Source organism: Armigeres subalbatus, chromosome 2 (genome assembly GCF_024139115.2).
Source record: "Armigeres subalbatus isolate Guangzhou_Male chromosome 2, GZ_Asu_2, whole genome shotgun sequence".
Classification (NCBI taxonomy): domain Eukaryota; kingdom Metazoa; phylum Arthropoda; class Insecta; order Diptera; family Culicidae; genus Armigeres; species Armigeres subalbatus.
Genome location: NC_085140.1, coordinates 163,936,874 through 163,955,120, shown reverse-complemented (window position 1 = coordinate 163,955,120; position 18,247 = coordinate 163,936,874). Strand labels below are relative to the sequence as shown.

Genomic DNA, 18,247 nt, shown 5'->3' with positions numbered 1-18,247 from the left:
TTTTTTTCTTATTGGAATATTAAATTTTGTGGATGTGTTTGTGTGTTTTCGTTTTGACATCCGTGGTTCTTTGTCGACAATCATCATTACTCGGGTACTTTTTCAAAACGGCGTGTATGTCGCAAATTGTAAACAAACTCGTTTTCAACAAAACTTGTGGCATCATGAACCATTGCATCATGACGTCACAAGACAATATTTTTTACCCGTGCATTTTACCCTATAATTTTTGCAGTGGGGGTAGCGAAAAGGATTCCATATTTTCGACACATATATTCCATGCGCTCACATGCATTGCATGAGTGTTCACACATACTATCCATGTGGGTCATATATTGCGGATCTTTTCAAAATTTTCCCTTTTGCGGATTCCGTAAAGTTCTTCCGCAGCTGTCAAAATTCTACCGCAAGCCTGAAAATCTTCAATACACTGAAACAAAAATCTGATATTTGGCGTTGTCATCGTAGAATGCCATGCCAAACAGCAGAGAAAAAGTATGAAGTGACAGCTGCGGTAGTTTAGAAATTGACCCGTAAAGAGGAAAGTTTTCTCTGGAGCAGCAATATACTATCACAGCAAAAGGAAATGTAATGTACTCCAATGTAATTCATGCTATGTACCTAAATTCCTATGTAATAGGATTTTTCAGCTGTATCTTAGCATTCATTTCAACACAATATTACATCGCCCTTCAAATTACACATATTGTGGATGCAGATAAAATCAAGAACATGTATGAACTTGTTTCAACTACGTCGCTCGACTGAAACGTCGCTGGTCGCTGGCGACCCTTTCCAGTAAGTGCTCCAGCGACACAGGCAAATTCAATGCGTCGCTGCAGCACCAAACTGGAAAGCGCTCGCTGGTTGAGCGACGCGACGGTCCAGCGACGTTCCAGCGATGACTCGCATAGACAATAACTAAATTCGCTTTCTTGAATGCGTTTTTCGTGTGTATCTTTACATAAAAATAACATGAATATTACATATAGATAAAAGTGCAACCCATCGATTATAATAACACTGTGTGAAATTACATAAAAAGAATGTAAGATCCAGGGTTGTTAACGTTAATCAACATTTAACGCCGTTTCGTTAACCCGTTAAACGTCAATTTCAACTATTAACGATTTTTACGTTAATTTTGAAAAAAAAAAAACGTTAATCAACGGTAACGTCAACGCTTTCCGTTAATTTAACGTTAACGGCTGCGTTATTTTTAACGTTAATGAGTAGCTATATCAAGGGGTGTCTCACTGCTAACGATGACAGCGAATTTCAATCGAAATAAAGTCGATTTGTATTGATTTTATCAGAAGGTGCTATTCGATCAATATTGCAACACCACCATCTAACAACACTGAACTGTAATTTTAGCTCGTTTTTATCTAAGCAATCATGATTTTTGCACGTTACCAATGACATCAAGTGAGTTGTTTATTTTTATCTCAACAAGTCAGTGGGCATGATTCCTGAATGTAATTATAATGTTCACCAATAATTAATTAACTGCTTTTCTATTTTAGGTTTTGGCTGCAAAATTATGCTTCAAGACAACGCTAAGCTATAGCTTGATTGATTTATTAGGAAAACATAAAGAAACTTCGACAGAAACTATAGTGTTACATATTTTATTACATATAACAATGTTCTTGAGAACTAAACTTTTACAATCCGTGGCAATCCGTGTAATACTTTATTGTCCACATACGCACATACTCTAAATTCTCAGATATTGAATTTCTGAATTCCGAGACATTTTTTTGTTGGGACTTTATTACCACTGAGACCAGTATTCAGATCTATTCCGAGACTTAATCAATAGTCTAATGAGCAGATTAAAGTCGAAGTTTCTTTTTATGCTGCTCGATCTTTTCTGTCAACAAAATATGGAAACGAGCAGGATGGGAATAACTTCGAGCGACTTCAAGCTGCTCATTAGACAGGACATTGATCTGACATTGATCTATTGTGGAAACACTTGGGTGTTATATTCCACATTTAAACTCTTTGCTGATTACCAATTCATTTTCTGATTACCAAAGTATCGTGGGTCGTTCGTCGACAGCTTAGTTTCGTCTGGTAACAATGTGGAACATGTATTCAAGGTGCACCATATCAGGGACTGGACAAAATTGCACAAAAGTACTACAGTATCCACTGAGGCTTTAACACTCCCACAGCCTCAAATTTTTGAGAACTCAGGTGGGATGTGATAATACGGTCGATCGTTCACGGTGAACGATTGCATTGAGATATTTTCAGCCCTAATCGAATGTTCTCTCCTTCCATTGCGTAACGACCATTCCGACATGAAGAGACGTTAGATCTCGGAAATTTTCTGCAGTATATTTGAAGGCGATGGTACATCGCGTACTCGTCAATTTTGCAGTATTGGATCCACTACGTACTTTAATATGAAAAACATGCCCGGTTAGCCTTCTTTCGGTACCAACTTCACAAAGCATTTCCACTGTTCGATTTGACAGATGGTATACTCACGGCGTTGCTAAAATCAGCAAAGTGTCTTAGAATGATTTTGATTTACATCGAAATAAAGTCGCTTCGGTTGCTTGGTTCATTTCCAGCAAATATATTCAATTTATTCTATGTGAGACACCCCTTGAGCTATATGCACTCCCGCATAATTACAAACTGTAAATGGATATTTTCCCGTGCGTTCGGCCACAGTATCCTTTACTGTTGACAACTGTAAATGAACAATCTCATGTAAAGTTTCAATAGTTTGTGGTACGGTTATTTGACAAATAACAATATGTTGAATGGGTTGTTAAGTTATGTCACCATAAAAAATCGGCCGTTTTCGCGTGCAAAATTTTTGCTCGACTGTATGATAAAATGTTGACATATAATGCAGGAAATATAAAACTTTTTAGGAACAGCATGTTGTATATTGACATTTAGTGATTGTGGTAGCCGCGTGTACTCAGCACGAGAGTGTATATCAGACTAAAGCCCAATTGACTTTACTGTGGAGTTCACACCGCTGGTCACTGGTCAATCAATGTGTCGCACACAGGTTAATTATATAAATGAACACACTACCGAATCACACAATGAGTATGGAGGTTCACACAAGTGAATCACCAGTCACCACATCCCCCTTTCTATAAAATATATGTTTTCTATAACATGCTGGTTGATTGTTTCAAAGCATATGAATGAATCATAGGATTATTTTGCAATTCATATTGAACCTATCCGCAATCGGTTTCCATCCATTTTTTTAATATTATTTTATTTTTTTTTTAATTTTTAAGTGAGATAGCCGATAAAACAGATATAAAATTGTTTATAACAGGTTGTATTATTTTATTTATTTTTTTAATAAAACATATGTTACTCGAACCTAAACTACCTTTTTTTTCTACATTCAATGTAAACTAAATAAAATCCTGACATGTGTGACACGTTATAAAAAGGTAACACTTTTTTATCTACGAAACAAAAAAGGACAATCCAAAAACTGTAAATGCGCACTACAAGTCGTATCTATTTCTTTTATTTATTTTAGAGAATGTTACCGTAGTATGATGAGAATCAAAGAATTAAAGAAAAGTAGAAAAAACTTCCATAAACCAAACTGATATTTATTTACAACCTGGGAATAAATTATTTTTCTCAGATATTTATAATTGATGTATCAGCACAAACCACGTGCAGGAAATAATCAATTCACGTTGTACTTGCTTTCTCATCACTAGTTTCCTCTCAAACTACTCCGTTTTCTCATAAATTTGTATATTGCTTAGTTATCTCGTCGTATTAGACATCCCGTCGGCATCGCCATTCAGCGATGATCACCGATGCTTGAAAGATTATTGTCCTCACTGCTACTACCAACTAGAAGGAAATAGTAAATTTCATCGAAATAAACAGTTGTCAATAACTGTGGTACGTAATCGTTTTACTTATATTCATATCATTTAAAATAAACGATACTATGACGGGGATTTCGAATTTTTTTAAACAGATGTCTTACTTGATGAAATACCTAGATTATATTTATGGAACACAACTAAGTATTATATTTTGTTTTCATAAAAGTATAGTCTAGATAAGAGTAAAATCTAACAATGTTTTTTTTATATATAAACGTTTATATAAACTACTATTATACTATTATACTACAAACTAATGCACATTTTTTTTTTGCATACCAACAATACCAACCACTTGCACTTATGGGGGATCGTAAAATTTCCTGTCTTATTTTACATCCCACTAACTATCCTTCAAAAATAGGACCCAAAACGCTGGACAGATACATTTTCATTGTGTTATCGTATTCTCAGTCAACATTTTGATACGTATTGCAGTTAATTTAGATTATTATATACCAACAAGATATTTTTATTTAGTTGAATTGTGGTTGCTATTAATATTATTGAAATTATAACGGACTGGTAATAAGCAGTGCAATATCACATCAACGATGATTGTCATTTAAGCATACCGAAGTAATGAAGTAAGTGGAAAGAATTTAATTATTTCAAAGGGCTTCGATCAATGCGTAAAAATATTATATGTACCGAAGCATACACGTACAAAATTCATAATATGTGATTTGCTTGAGAACGCAGGTCTTTATAAACGATATTTGCGATCTAATCCGATTAAACTAATATTGTTTTCATCGATTTATGACTTGTTCGAAAACAATCGTAAATATGCCATACTAGGTTCTTATATACAGTAGTAATCATATTTAACCATCTTTTCTTAGTGCTTAGCATGACCTTGTACCAACAAATGCCTTCACGAAATCCAACAGCGTAGTATGAAGGTGTCGGTGTCGAGGGCCTTCAGTTATGTAAGAACTCTATCAATAATTCCTTCCTTCTACCTAGTGTGATACTTTCTCGCAGCGTCAAACGTGAGTTTTCTCTCGAGTGAGGGCCCGATGATTGCTGTTGGAGTATGATTTTGCGAACACTACCTCAAGAAACTTCAAGTTAAATGTTTATGAATTATATAGTCTAACTTTTTACCAAAATACTAAAGAACTATCTATTATTATCTTTTCTTTTTTTGCTTTTCTTTAGATTTGTTTATTTTTTTATCCTAAAGTTCACCTAGCATTTTTTTGTTAGTAAATTGGCCCATAAACATGTTTACATACGTAAGGAAGGTTGGCCCAGTATACCTGCCACAAGTCCTCTAGATTTTCCACCCCATACAAACCGAAATATCGATAACTTCAAAATGCATACTCAAAATTTACGAAACTGGTCACACATTATAATAAACAATTAGTTACTGTTGCACCAACGGCTCGGGAGTGGCAGGATGTGGCCTCAGAGGACCCTACTTGAACGGCACTGACTCACTAGCACTTCCGGACACCGAGTTACACCCAATTAAATACGGCGAGCAAAGAACAAATTCACTTTATTGGCACTATTTGAGTTTATTCTAAATGCGACTGTTTTATTTGGGCAACGATTATCGACTGGTTTTATTTAGTTCTAACAGCTGAGCAGAAGTAGGTTACTTTTTTTTAGCTTCTGGGGATTCTGACAACCTTCTCATCCTAACTTAGTAATGAATTACTTATGCCAAAAATGCAGTATAAGCGATTCTATGAGTTATCCCACGTTTTGGGCACCTCGTACCAAGAGTGCATTTTTTCATCCTTTTCCACTTTCCACTTTACCACTATGTCACTACAGCGCTTTGTAAATACTAAACACTTTGATGAAATTAGATCATTATGCTCTCTGTACTCACTAATTGGATTCAAACACAATGCTTACTACAGCTTTCCACAGTCCTCATAAAGCCATTATCTTCGTTTCTAAATAATAGAGCTGGGTTTACAAACAGGAGAAAAATCGATCCTTGGTAAATTTGAACACAACAAATTTGACATGCTTTTAGTAAACTTTAACCATCAGATGTTTTGTACAGTTTCGGTAAACTAGAACGCTTCACGTTCATATTAAACTAATTCACAGCACATTTGTTGTATTTTCAGTGAATCAGTCACAACACTTACAACACCACACAGGTATCAAATAAAAATAATTACAGTGGCTTTTATGCACGCACTTAGTGAATTCAATCATATGACTTCTTACATGCTTACATACATTTGATGCGCACTCAGAGAATTTAATCACAGCGCTTTTCACACACTCTCAGTACAGCGCTCGTATGAAATCAATCACAACACTCTTTCTTGCTCTTAGTGAATTTAATCACAGCGCTCTCTTTGCGCTCTCAGTGAATTTAATCACAGCGCTTTCTTTGCGCTCTCAGTGAATTTAATCACAGCGCCCTCTTTGCGCTCTCAGTGAATTTAATCACAGCGCCCTCTTTGCGCTCTCAGTGAATTTAATCACAGCACTCTCGCGTGCTCTCAGTGAATCTAATCACAGCGCTTTCTTTGCGCTCTCAGTGAATTTAATCACAGCGCCTCTTCGCGCTCTCAGTGAATTTAATCACAGCACCCTTGCGTGCTCTCAGTGAATTTAATCACAGCACTCTCGCGTGCTCTCAGTGAATTTAATCACAGTTCTTTCTCATTTCGATGCATCATTTTTCATTCCCATTTTAATGCATAATCCATCTCTTATTGGCATTATATCCTCACACTGGGACATTTCCGCCTCGCTGCTTAGTGTTAATTCAGCACTTCCACAGTTATTACCCGCGAGGATTCTAAGCCAAGTTACCATTTTAGCATTCGTATATCATGAGGCGAACACGATGATACTTTTACGCCCAGGGAGGTCGAGACAATTTTCAAACCGAAAATTGCCCAGACCGGTATCGAGAATCGAACCCAGCCACCATCAACATGGTTTTGCTTTATAGCCGCGCATCTCACCGCTAAACTAAGTATTACTTATTGAAATTTACCTTAGGAACATGAAATAACTTTTTTTAAGTCAACTACTTTTATCTGAGTATTTGCGCAAATTGAAATATTGTTCTATCGGAGTTTGCGGATTTTTTTTTATTCCAACATTACATGGATAAATGACAAGATACAAAGATTTTCTTTAAATGCCAATCATGCTAATTATCACTGATCATCTATTCATGGGAATTCACTGTGTAAACCTCTGATTCAGCACATATGGAAATAAAGAAGACTGAGATTCAACAATCATTTTTCTTTCCCCATCCCATATGTGCCTTTACTATCTCGCCAGAACCACAATGTACAGGTATCAAAATAGTACCGAGCTGTAACTTTGAAACCCATCTATGAATAGACATACTCTGACTTCCATCTAAACCCGTCCATGAAATTCCCCTAGAATAATACGTACCTCCCTCATGTAGTCATTATCCAGAATAACCGTTTAAGCAACACAACACAATCTGCATCACCGTCACCAAATTAATGTTACTACCCCCCGCACTGCTAATCCACACATGTTGCAGCGCACCATCATCATGCACGCAATCGAGCCAAACGCTTTGAGAAGCCCCCGCTGACCACTCTTCACCATGCGAAACAATAAACGATCCAAACGAATGGTGTGAATAAGATATAAATCCCTCCGAACTAAGCGTCTCTAAAACAAGTCGCGACATGTATCGAATTGATCCAGAAGGAATGCAATAAATCTTTCAGCGCGCAAGAATAATACAATGAATATAGATAACAGCGCGTTGAACACAATCAACTCTATCACATGATTAGCACAAACCGAAACAAAGGCTCCGTTTCAAAACTTTCTCCGGTAGATTACCATCTGCGATGGCATTTTCTTCCATGGCTTTCTTCCAAACACTAGATCCAGATTTTTTTTCCCGCGCGGATTTTTTTTTTCACTGATTAGATTACGCAACACGCACTGATTCTTTTCATTTCACTCATTTTTTTCTTCAAACCACTCTATCTCACTAGCAGATAATTTTTTTTTTCCTCGTCGCCACTTGTGGTAGCCGCGTGTACTCAGCACGAGAGTGTATATCAGACTAAAGCCCAATTGACTTTACTGTGGAGTTCACACCGCTGGTCACTGGTCAATCAATGTGTCGCACACAGGTTAATTATATAAATGAACACACTACCGAATCACACAATGAGTATGGAGGTTCACACAAGTGAATCACCAGTCACCACAGTGATGATGTCAGGTAGTTATGGTTGAATCGACCGAAAAATATTTGATAACCGCAACGTAAACTGTGAAGTTATTTCTTACATCGTAATAATGATTCTGACCATATAACATGTTGTTTTTATTATGCGGGCTCCTGCATAATCTTTGAACCATAATTGGACCATTTCACAGATAGGTCATAACAGTAAATTATATTAAACTCACTATTCTGTTTGTTGTTCATATGTATGATAAACTAACATCACCATATACCGTTTTCACAATATGTCATGCTATTATTGGCAATTGTACCATATGAGTAATAGGCGGTTAAGTATAATTAATACTAATGACACACTGGTGGTACAAGTACCATGGTACAAGAATCTTGAAATGAGTTCCGTACTGATTATTGTCTTTATCAAAGATAGTCTTGGAATAATTTTCTTGTCCTCTTGTACCATGGTACAAGTACCACAGGTGTGTCCTTAGTATAACATACAAAAAAGGAAATTTTTCAATACATTTTTTTCGCTACACAGTATGTGTTACTGTTCAGGTATAATATGTTTTTTCGGACAAAAACAGTATGGTATGCAGTTTAAAAACAGTAGAACGATATGAAGCAAAAACCACGCACCGTATCCCCTATTTCCCCTAGTTGAACGAGCATAATTGGTTATTTTTCTAGCTTCATAAATAACAAACACAACAGTTATATTTCATTTTTGTTTATTGATAAGAGCCACTTTTAAATATTGCCGAATGTTTGCATTAGATAATATACATATTTCGCACACACAAAAATCGAAAAACTTCACTTTATTTTCTCGGTACAGAAGCTCATAATGGGTGTTGAATATCGGGAGAAGCCGCATCGGTAACTGCAAAAAATGGAAAAGAAAACTACTTAAATAAAAGCTACCTACCTTTATAAAGCTTAAAACTTAAAGCATTGAATAATGCTCGTAGTACATACCAATAATCAGCCATTAAACTATTCGCTTGGTTTGAAAATCTGAGCTGCCGATATGTGCGGAGAAACTGAAAATAGATATTAAATACATATATGTATTTTGATTATTTCAATTCAATTCAATTTGATATGAATAAATTTTATGACTAACCTTTGTTTTTTATGCAGAACTATTATATTTTTAACACAAATCACAATCAAAACTAACTAATCCAACCATCAGTAAATATATCAGGCCTCAGAAATCAAACACACGGAAAACCTTTTTTTTTGGTTTTATAAAAAATAAACACACATTCATCACAGAACTCCAACGATTATTGCATTTTTATCATTGGAAGATATTAATTTTCACGGCAGTGTGAAGTAGCAAGCTAGACTTGAACAGTACATGATAATTTCAAAGCTATATTCCATATTGTTACAATATTAATTGTAAGTCATTTACAGTTATCTATCGTTTCCTTTGTCATGATGGACCATAAGAAATTGTAAAGATGCAATATGCTTTGAAATTATTGCATATGATATTGAAGATTAACAATTATGTATAATACTGTTTTCGGGTAAACATATAATAACATTGTAAACCAATGGTAATGTAAATCGTAACAATATCGTTTATTTCATGTGAATAGGGACAACAACACAGCAAATCGTTTTCAATTATGCGGGCTGTCACAACCCAATTTTCAAACTACCACTTTGGCAGATTTTAGTATTTTATAGGCAAAATAGTTTTTGTTGATCAGTATACTGACTTATATATATATATATATATATATATATATATATATATATATATTAGACCTCTTCATGTTTTCAAAAAGTATCAAAAATTCAACCGGTCAGCCCAGAATCACAATTCTTATGCTAAAATAAGACTCCTGTCAAATTTTCTGCTAATTCGGATAAAATTTCGAGGTGGCTCAAGTCGATTTAGTGTTTTTGGGCTATTTTCAATTTTGGAAAAAATCTAACAAGAGATATAAACGTCAAAAACTATCGCAACAACCTCTATACGGAAGCTTTTGGTGTGCTTTACAAGTCTTGTGAACATTACGATTCGTTCCGTTCACGTTTTGTCCATGTTGAAGTGATTTTCAAGCTTTTAAGTGCATAAAAATACTGTTTCCCCCACAAGTCGTTGTTCTACAAAATGTTTGAGTTTATAACAAATGATTGATAATTTATTATATTAATATTCCTCTTTTTTCCCTGAAAATGTGGGTAATATAATTGCTAGTGTGTGATTTACCGTTAAATTCTTGAAAATCAGAAGCTGAATATTTGTCATAAATTTGCACGCTGAGATTTCTTCAAACAAGTTGTTCAAACAAAGAAGCTTCGATTTCACTTGTTACTACGATGCACTCAATGTTAAAAGCATGCAGACATATGATAGAATTAACAAAATTTGGAAGTCGTTTGTTGTAAGCATCAAATATCATCATGATTTAATTTATGTTTTGTTTGAACAACTTGCTTGAAGAAATCCTAACGTGCAAATTTATGACAAATGTTTAGCTTCTGATTTTTAAGAATTTAACGGTAAATCACACATGGGCAATTATATTACTCAAATTTTTAGGGAAAAAAGAGGAATAATAATATAATAAATTAACAATCATTTGTCATAAACTCAAGAATTTTGTAGAACAACGACTTAAAAAAACAGTATTTTTATGCACTTAAAAGCTTGAAAATCACTTTAACATGGACAAAACGTGAACGGAACGAATCGCAATGTTCACAAGACTTGTAAAACACACCAAAAGCTTCCGTATAGAGGTTGTTGCGATAGTTTTCGACGTTTATATCTCTTGTTAGATTTTTTCCAAAATTGAAAATAGCCCAAAAACACTAAATCGACTTGAGCCACCTCGAAATTTCATCCGAATAAGCTGAAAATTTGACAGGAGGCTTATTCTAGCATAAGAATTGTGATTCTGGGCTGACCGGTTGAATTTTTGATACTTTTTGAAAACATGAAGAGGTCTAATATATATATATATATATATATATATATATATAAGTAGGCGGCGTGAGTTCTCCTCAATTTGACATTCAAGAGGTAGAAAACATTGGAACTCATCGAGTTAGCCTTGATTCAAAATATATTTGAGTGAACAAGTAAACGTCAACAAATGTGCATATTTTGGGGGAAATCAAATCCAATTTTAAAATCATCAATATTATTGAATGTTTATATAATTTCATGTATTTTAGGAAAGCCCCATAAGCTCTATGCCAGTGACCACGCGGTTAACGTCACGTAAACATATTTAATGGAATGGGGATTCCCATGATTAATCAGACGCTAATTAACCGCGAAATTGTTAATTTCATAAGGCCATGGTACATACTTTCTGGCTTACAAACTGAAGGTTGTCGTTTCATGATGCTGTAGGAGCAAATATTTGAAAGCAAATTATCTGTGAATGATTTTAATACAGTCGCGATTCGCTGGTTGGGCCACGACCTCGGCCCAACTAACGAATTCGGTTTTTTAGTTGGGCCAACTGACAGCCATTTGAACACGTGTATTTCGACTTGAACATCACAAATGATGTCCAGTGACGCCCAATCCCCTTTTCCGTGTTTACATTGAATTTTGACGTACGGTTGCTTTTTAGTTGGGCCATGGCCCAACCAGCGGAGGCCCAACTAAAAAGTGACCCAAGTATTAAAATCCCAACCAGCGAATCCCGACTGTACACTGAGCAAAACTCTATTTATTTCATAAAATAATACACTTAGAATCCACCAAATTCAAAATACCATTCAGTATGCTATTCAACTACCAATGATAATAAATTTTGTACTCTAGCCGAGCAGCCAGCGTTTACTATGGGTAGTTCAATCAATATGTTAGACTAAAAATCCATCGTCATTAGCACAAATCAAGTCAAATTTTCTTACAACAAGAAACTCGAGGCTGAAACAAAACTCAGACAAAAGCAATCCATCAGATGCTCGAAACAAAATAGATTCCATATAGCTTCTTGTGTTATCCTTCGATGGTGAACATTAACTGCTTCACGGAAATCAGCTTTCTAGAAAACCTAAAATTATAGAAACGTTTTTATGAATTTCAAAGAAAATTAGAATTGATTTTATTCTCCAGAAACTGAAACTCCAGATGCATAAGGTGGATGACGTTTGTTTGTTTAGTGAAAATTATTATTGGGTCAAGGCAAACTTGATGAGTTCCAATGTTTTCTACCTCTTAAATGTCAAATTAAGAGGAACTCACGCCGCCATTACCGAGCGCAAAATACTGGATATAAATTTTCTAGGACATGGTTTCCCAAACTGTGGGTCCCGACCCCCAGGGGGGTCGCGAGCAGATTGTTGGTGGGTCGCGCAGAACAAATATTAATTGCAGCTCGAATGCCGAACCTTTTGATCATTTTTTTTTTTTCAGAAACATTATTTCAATTTCAAACCGCACTTTATTTTAAATATTCATCACCACGTTATTTTATTTAAACATTAATGCTTAAAAGCTCTCTCCTTAATGAAGTAAAATAAAAACGCTAACATTTTTACAAACAATACCATGTTCGTGCACATGTAAGAAAACGTGAATATTTTTTATGTAGAAGAAGCCGAAACAGATGACATTCTGATTCAATTAATGCTTAATACTACTTGGTCAAATGCATTTTTCATAGGTGGGTCGCGAGACATATAGAATTTTACTAGGTGGGTCGCATACCCAAAGGTTTGGGAAGCTCTGTTCTAGGAGAACTCTTAAAACATCTTCAATTACTGAACTTTTCAAACTTTTTCATAATTTCTATAATGTTGATTACAATACCTATCTTGCATTTAGTACCGATTGGTAATGTTTGTTTACTTTGCTCGTTTGGTACCGCGTTTGACGGTTCGTTTGGTACTTTCGGCTTCACTGTTTGCGGGTCTCTATCTATAAACAACGTCTCTGAGTTGAAAGTTTCACAATGCCAGTCCGCCATCTTTCGCAGCGCAGTAAATATATTTCTTCGATTTCTCAAAACGATTTTTCGCGGGTTTACTGGTAATATATTATTTATTTTTTGTTCGTAATAGCCTATTCAGATTACGCCATTAATGACATAATAATTGGCGTTTCAGGGTAAATACGCTTTATGATGTCATTATTTACGTAATATTCCATACATTTTGCGCTGTCAAAAGATACCCTCTAAAAAGAATTTATTACGAACAATTATTACGAGAGAGCTTCCGTTCTAACTGGAATGCAGGGAGAAATTCAACAAAACAAAACTGACAAGCGTCACGCTCTCTTTACCAGAGAGAAAATTCTCTCTGTTTTCATTTCGTTTCGTAGTTGACAGTCATGCTCTTTTTGTCGCACCAGGGTCGAATGCATGTTAGATGGAAATCTTCTGAGCGCTGAAGAATAACTCGGATTGTGATGGTTTTGTGGAAAGCATTTTATATGATGAAAAATAATGATGATAATTATTTATTCTCCACTTATTCAACATTAATTGTTTAAAAAACAGATGCTCTCTAGAATTAACATGAAGTATTTAACTTAAACCTAGATTTAATAGAACAAATCGAATAAATTTTCAAAGTTCAAGGGCCAATGCGGAAGACAATTTAAAACGTAGGAATGGTTGTAAAACGAATATATTTGATGAATAAACATGATTTCATAAATTGTTTCAATTCTGGCCTTGAATGGCTTAATATACTTTGGATTTCAACATTTTTCACGTGGGACAACTGTACGATTTGAATGGGTTTATACATATAATTTATACATATTCATCCAACATCCAGTTTAAATTATATCACATTGACACGATTCGATTTTGTTAGAAGCTGTATCATTGATTGTCGAGTAGAACGCAATGGTTCAGTTTCCATTTTTGAAAAATAAAAATAAATTGCTGAGTTGCCCTTCATACATGGAGATACTGGTGGAAATACATTTTAGTTCGATAATATTTCTTGAAAATTGGTCCAATCGTCCTTTTTTTATTTATTTGTGAGAATTCCCAAAAGTATCTAAATTTTTCTATCAAATCTCCGTTCGATCATAGTACAGAATCAAAATATTTTTTAAACTTAAACATAAATTGAGGAATAGTCTGATTCCCCGAAGAACGGCACACCCAACTAATGAATGTAGCTTCGCTCATTATCCTTAATGAGAGCTTCAAATATTCTTCGAAAATCCCTTTTCATATTTTTTTTTATATTTTTTTTCGTAGAAACTTTGTTCAGAAAAAAATGTTCGATTGTCGCCACACAAATGCTTGATTTCGCAAATTAAATTTTAAAACTCTCCTTGAATTCAACCCTGTATTAGCGTGCAAATGAGGAAACATGGAAACGTCAAGATATATTATCTTGCTGCAGTCTGAACACCTCGTAATAATTGGATACCCTCTCACTTAACAAAGTCATAAATAGCCCAATCTGAATAGGCTATAAGATGTTTTCTGATGTATTATATGCCTTCTTATACTAAGGACACACCTGTGGTACTTGTACCATGGTACAAGAGGTCAAGAAAATTATTCCAAGACTGTTTTTGATAAAGATAATAATCGGTACGGTACTCGTTTCAAGATTCTTGTACCATAGTACTTATACCAACAGTGTGTCATTAGTATTACTGTAACAAAAAAAGCTATTGCTTTTTATGGGGCCGTTCAAAAATTACGTTCAAGGTTTGAGGGGGGAGGGGGGTCAGAGTTTTGTGACATTTTGTGACGGGGGAGGGAGGGGGGTTCGTCTTATGTGACGTCCATCCACAATAAAAAATACTGAAAGCATTTTAGGCACAACTTGCATTTTAAAAATATATTCAAACTTTTAGTAAGGGTCATAACCCGAATAAAAAAGTCCAATAGAATTACAATAGAAATTATTGTAACAATACGATAAATTTTATTGTAATTACAATAATCTCTATTGTTGCTCACAATAGAATAACAATTAAAAATATTGTTTCCCACCATAAATCCTATTGTAAATAGCAGTTTTACAATAAAAAATAGGGGTTGTTAGTTACCGTAACAATAAAAAAATGGTTTTTTTCTCGAACAAATTTTTGCCATTACAATAGAATTTATTGTTATTCTATTGTCAACATTTTTCTGTCAATAGATTTTATTGTAAGTTTATTGGAACAACAATAAGGCAATTTAATTGGTACAATAGAAGAACAATAGAATTGAATGTTCATCAACAAAATGTATTGTAATTTTATGATATTTTAATGTAATTCTATTGTATTTTCTATTCGGGAACTCATTATGTTATTGTAAAAATATAGTGTACGAAAAAGAAAAACCAAAATAAAAATGACACATGTACGTACAGGAGGAGGGGGGGGAGTCAATGATCTGTAACAGTTTGTGACAGGAGGGGGAGGGGGGTTGAAAATGCCGAAAAACGATGGACGTAATTTTTGAACGATCCCTATGATATACATTTTATTCGGGAATGCCGAGTTTACAGTGTGCGCAACGGCCTTTTGTCGAGTGTTTTGTCATCAGTCGACATAAATGATTGATGATTGATCAATGATCATTGTCATGAGTGCGACAAAATTTTTAGTTTTGGGCAGGTTTTGGGCGCAAATTATTGTGAGAAACAAATCAAATTTATAAGAAAAAAAAAACAAAATAAAGATCTTTTTAAAATCTAAAAACAAAATTTCAACATTAGGATTAATATAAAAACAAAACAATGCCCGTTCAAGTGGAGCAAAGTGAAAAGACTAGGAAATTTTTAAAAAGTCGACTTCAAACAGATGTAACGGCATTCCGTGGATATGAATCCGAATGGCAGCATATCCGCGATCTCTTGTTCCGGACAGCGGAACACGGCGAATCCAACAGTGCCTTGCTTCTAGGGCCAAGAGGATGTGGTAAAACAACGGTAAGTAGTTGTAATCTTCAATTTGAGCTATCCTGGAAATAATATTGAACGCCTTCTAGCTGGTTACATCGGTTTTGGCGGATTTACTCCCGGAGGAAAATTTCTGCAAAAACACCCTCATTGTGTATCTCAACGGATTGCTGCACACGGACGATCGGTTAGCTTTGAAGTCAGCCACGGCGCAAATGAACCTTGAAAACGCAGTCGACGGCAAGGTGTTCGGATCGTTTGCAGAAAATCTGGCCTTCCTGCTGGAATGCCTGAAGGCCGGCGACAAGAAGCAATCCAAAAGTGTAGTCTTTCTTCTGGAAGAATTCGATCTGTTTTGTGCCCATCACAATCAAACATTGCTGTACAATTTGTTCGATGTCGCGCAATCGGCTCAGGCTCCGATTTGTGTGCTAGGTAAGAGAAGTCGGACTACTTCTGACTTGAAAAACAATGTTGTTGCTTGGACATTTTTCTTGTGAAATAAGATAGACTCTTGCTAAAGACACTTCAAAGTTAACGTGGGTCCACTTCCACTTCGAATTTGATGGCGTTTGAATATTATTTATTAATGTACTTAGCGCTTATCTGTGGTATAGAAATCTTTGTTGATTCTATGCCACTATTTGTTTTGATTGCCTATGCTTTACATTTAAAATAGTAATTTTATGACTTTCCCTCAAGAATAAATCGTCCGTAAATTTTACGAATCCGCCGTCACCATATTCGTAATATTTCACCTCGGCTAGCTGGAGACCCAGTATTTTTATGTTTAAATGCTTCCTCAAAATTTAATTTATGGTACTGAAGGTTGAGAAATTAGAAACAAAATTAGGAATTAAGAATACAAGCCCTGTAAAAATTAAAAGCATGTAAAAGTTATGATAAGAGATTGAGTTGAAACAGAAAAAATATGGCTTCCATGCCCTGATATTTGGTTTCCATATTGAAGTCAATCCTAGCTATTCAACTAACTGATGCTCAGTTTTTTTAAATAGTAAGCTAAATTATTTTTTTCTTTTAGGAATAACTGCCCGTTTGGATGTCATTGAATTACTTGAAAAACGAGTAAAGTCAAGATTCTCCCATCGTCAAATATTTATACTCCCCAAAGGTGACGATATACAGGACCGAATAGAATTATTCAGGCTCTTATTGAAATTGCCTACAGATAAGGTATATTAATGAACGTAATTTTCACATTTTTCGGTAAACTAAAACTATTTCATCTTTTTAGGAGCTCAAAGATTATGTGAAGCAGAACAAAAAAATCCCCCCGAAAGCACTAGAGAATTTCGAGCTTCCCCTACTGCGGAGAGTGTTTGCCCCTTCTGCATATACATTCGATTCCAAATGGGTTACCCAATGGAACAAACACATTGACGGACTCGCCGCCAATCCAAAAGTGGTGTCTGTCTTGCAAAACATGTTCGACTATGATGTCGTGGAAGCCACGTTTAAAACGTTCTTGTTTGAACTGGTGTCGCTGATCAGCAGAACCGTTCCCCTCATCACCTTAGAGAACATACAGCTTTTGGGACAGCAATTTGAATGCGACGATAAGATCAATCTTCTTTGCGGGTTATCAGTGCTGGAGCAGTGTCTGCTGATTGCCATGAAGCATCATTCGGAAATCTACGACAAAGATCCATTCAACTTCGAAATGATTCTTACTCGGTACAACAAGTTTGCGAACTCCAACAGTTCGATGCAGGGGATCGATCGTAGTGTCGTCCTGAAGGCATACGAGCACGTGAAAAATCTAGAATTGATAGCTCCGGTAAGTAGTTCGACCTCGAAGATACAGAAAGAATATCAGTTACATCGGTTGTTATTAACTCATGGCCAAATAAATCAAGCTGTTTCGAAAACCCCAAATCTGCCAACGGAAATTTGTCAATGGGCACAAAGTTCGCTAGTATGATCTAAGTAAATAAATTATTCTTTTAAAAGTTGGATGGTATTGGGAAGTTATTTAAAAAAATCGGATCACAATCCTCGAAAATGCTTGTTCATCATATGCTAAGAGTACACGTTGTAAAATGCATTCCAAATAACATGTTGAAGAGATAACCGTAGGGATAGGGGAAAGTGGGGCAAGATATCCAACGTTGATTATGACTTAAGTGAGCATTATATTTACATTATTATTACGAGAGATGGTTTACAATAATGTAAAAGGGCTATACAACTGGAAAACGCACTACGACATCCTTACTTGTTCTTGGAATATTGATTTTGAAGTGTTTCTTTAGTTAAAATTACTATTTTCTTATAATTTCGTAGTCAC

The 18,247-nt window shown here is 35.2% G+C and overlaps 1 protein-coding gene and 1 long non-coding RNA gene across 2 annotated transcripts; one reads left to right on the top strand and one right to left on the bottom strand.

Moving 5' to 3' along the window:
• Positions 1-8,877: 8,877 nt before the first annotated feature.
• Positions 8,878-9,438, bottom strand: LOC134215418 (uncharacterized). The gene is made up of 3 exons (XR_009980151.1): positions 9,212-9,438; positions 9,064-9,128; positions 8,878-8,968 (listed from the first exon to the last, which is right to left on the bottom strand). It is a non-coding gene; the product is annotated as an uncharacterized LOC134215418 (long non-coding RNA).
• Positions 9,439-15,620: 6,182 nt separating this feature from the next.
• Positions 15,621-17,913, top strand: LOC134215416 (origin recognition complex subunit 4). Its single transcript, XM_062694615.1, has 4 exons — positions 15,621-15,969; positions 16,029-16,374; positions 16,982-17,133; positions 17,195-17,913. Exons 1-4 carry the CDS (start codon positions 15,778-15,780, stop codon positions 17,879-17,881), a joined length of 1,377 nt encoding a protein of 458 aa, XP_062550599.1. The 5' UTR covers positions 15,621-15,777; the 3' UTR covers positions 17,882-17,913.
• Positions 17,914-18,247: the final 334 nt, after the last annotated feature.

Coding starts and splice junctions, on each gene's coding strand:
- LOC134215416 (XM_062694615.1), top strand. CDS start 15,778: ATGCCCGTTCAAGTGGAGCAAAGTGAAAAGACTAGGAAATTTTTAAAA. Junction 16,375..16,981: donor GGCTCCGATTTGTGTGCTAG/GTAAGAGAAGTC, acceptor TTTTTCTTTTAG/GAATAACTGCCCGTTTGGAT. Junction 17,134..17,194: donor TGAAATTGCCTACAGATAAG/GTATATTAATGA, acceptor TCATCTTTTTAG/GAGCTCAAAGATTATGTGAA.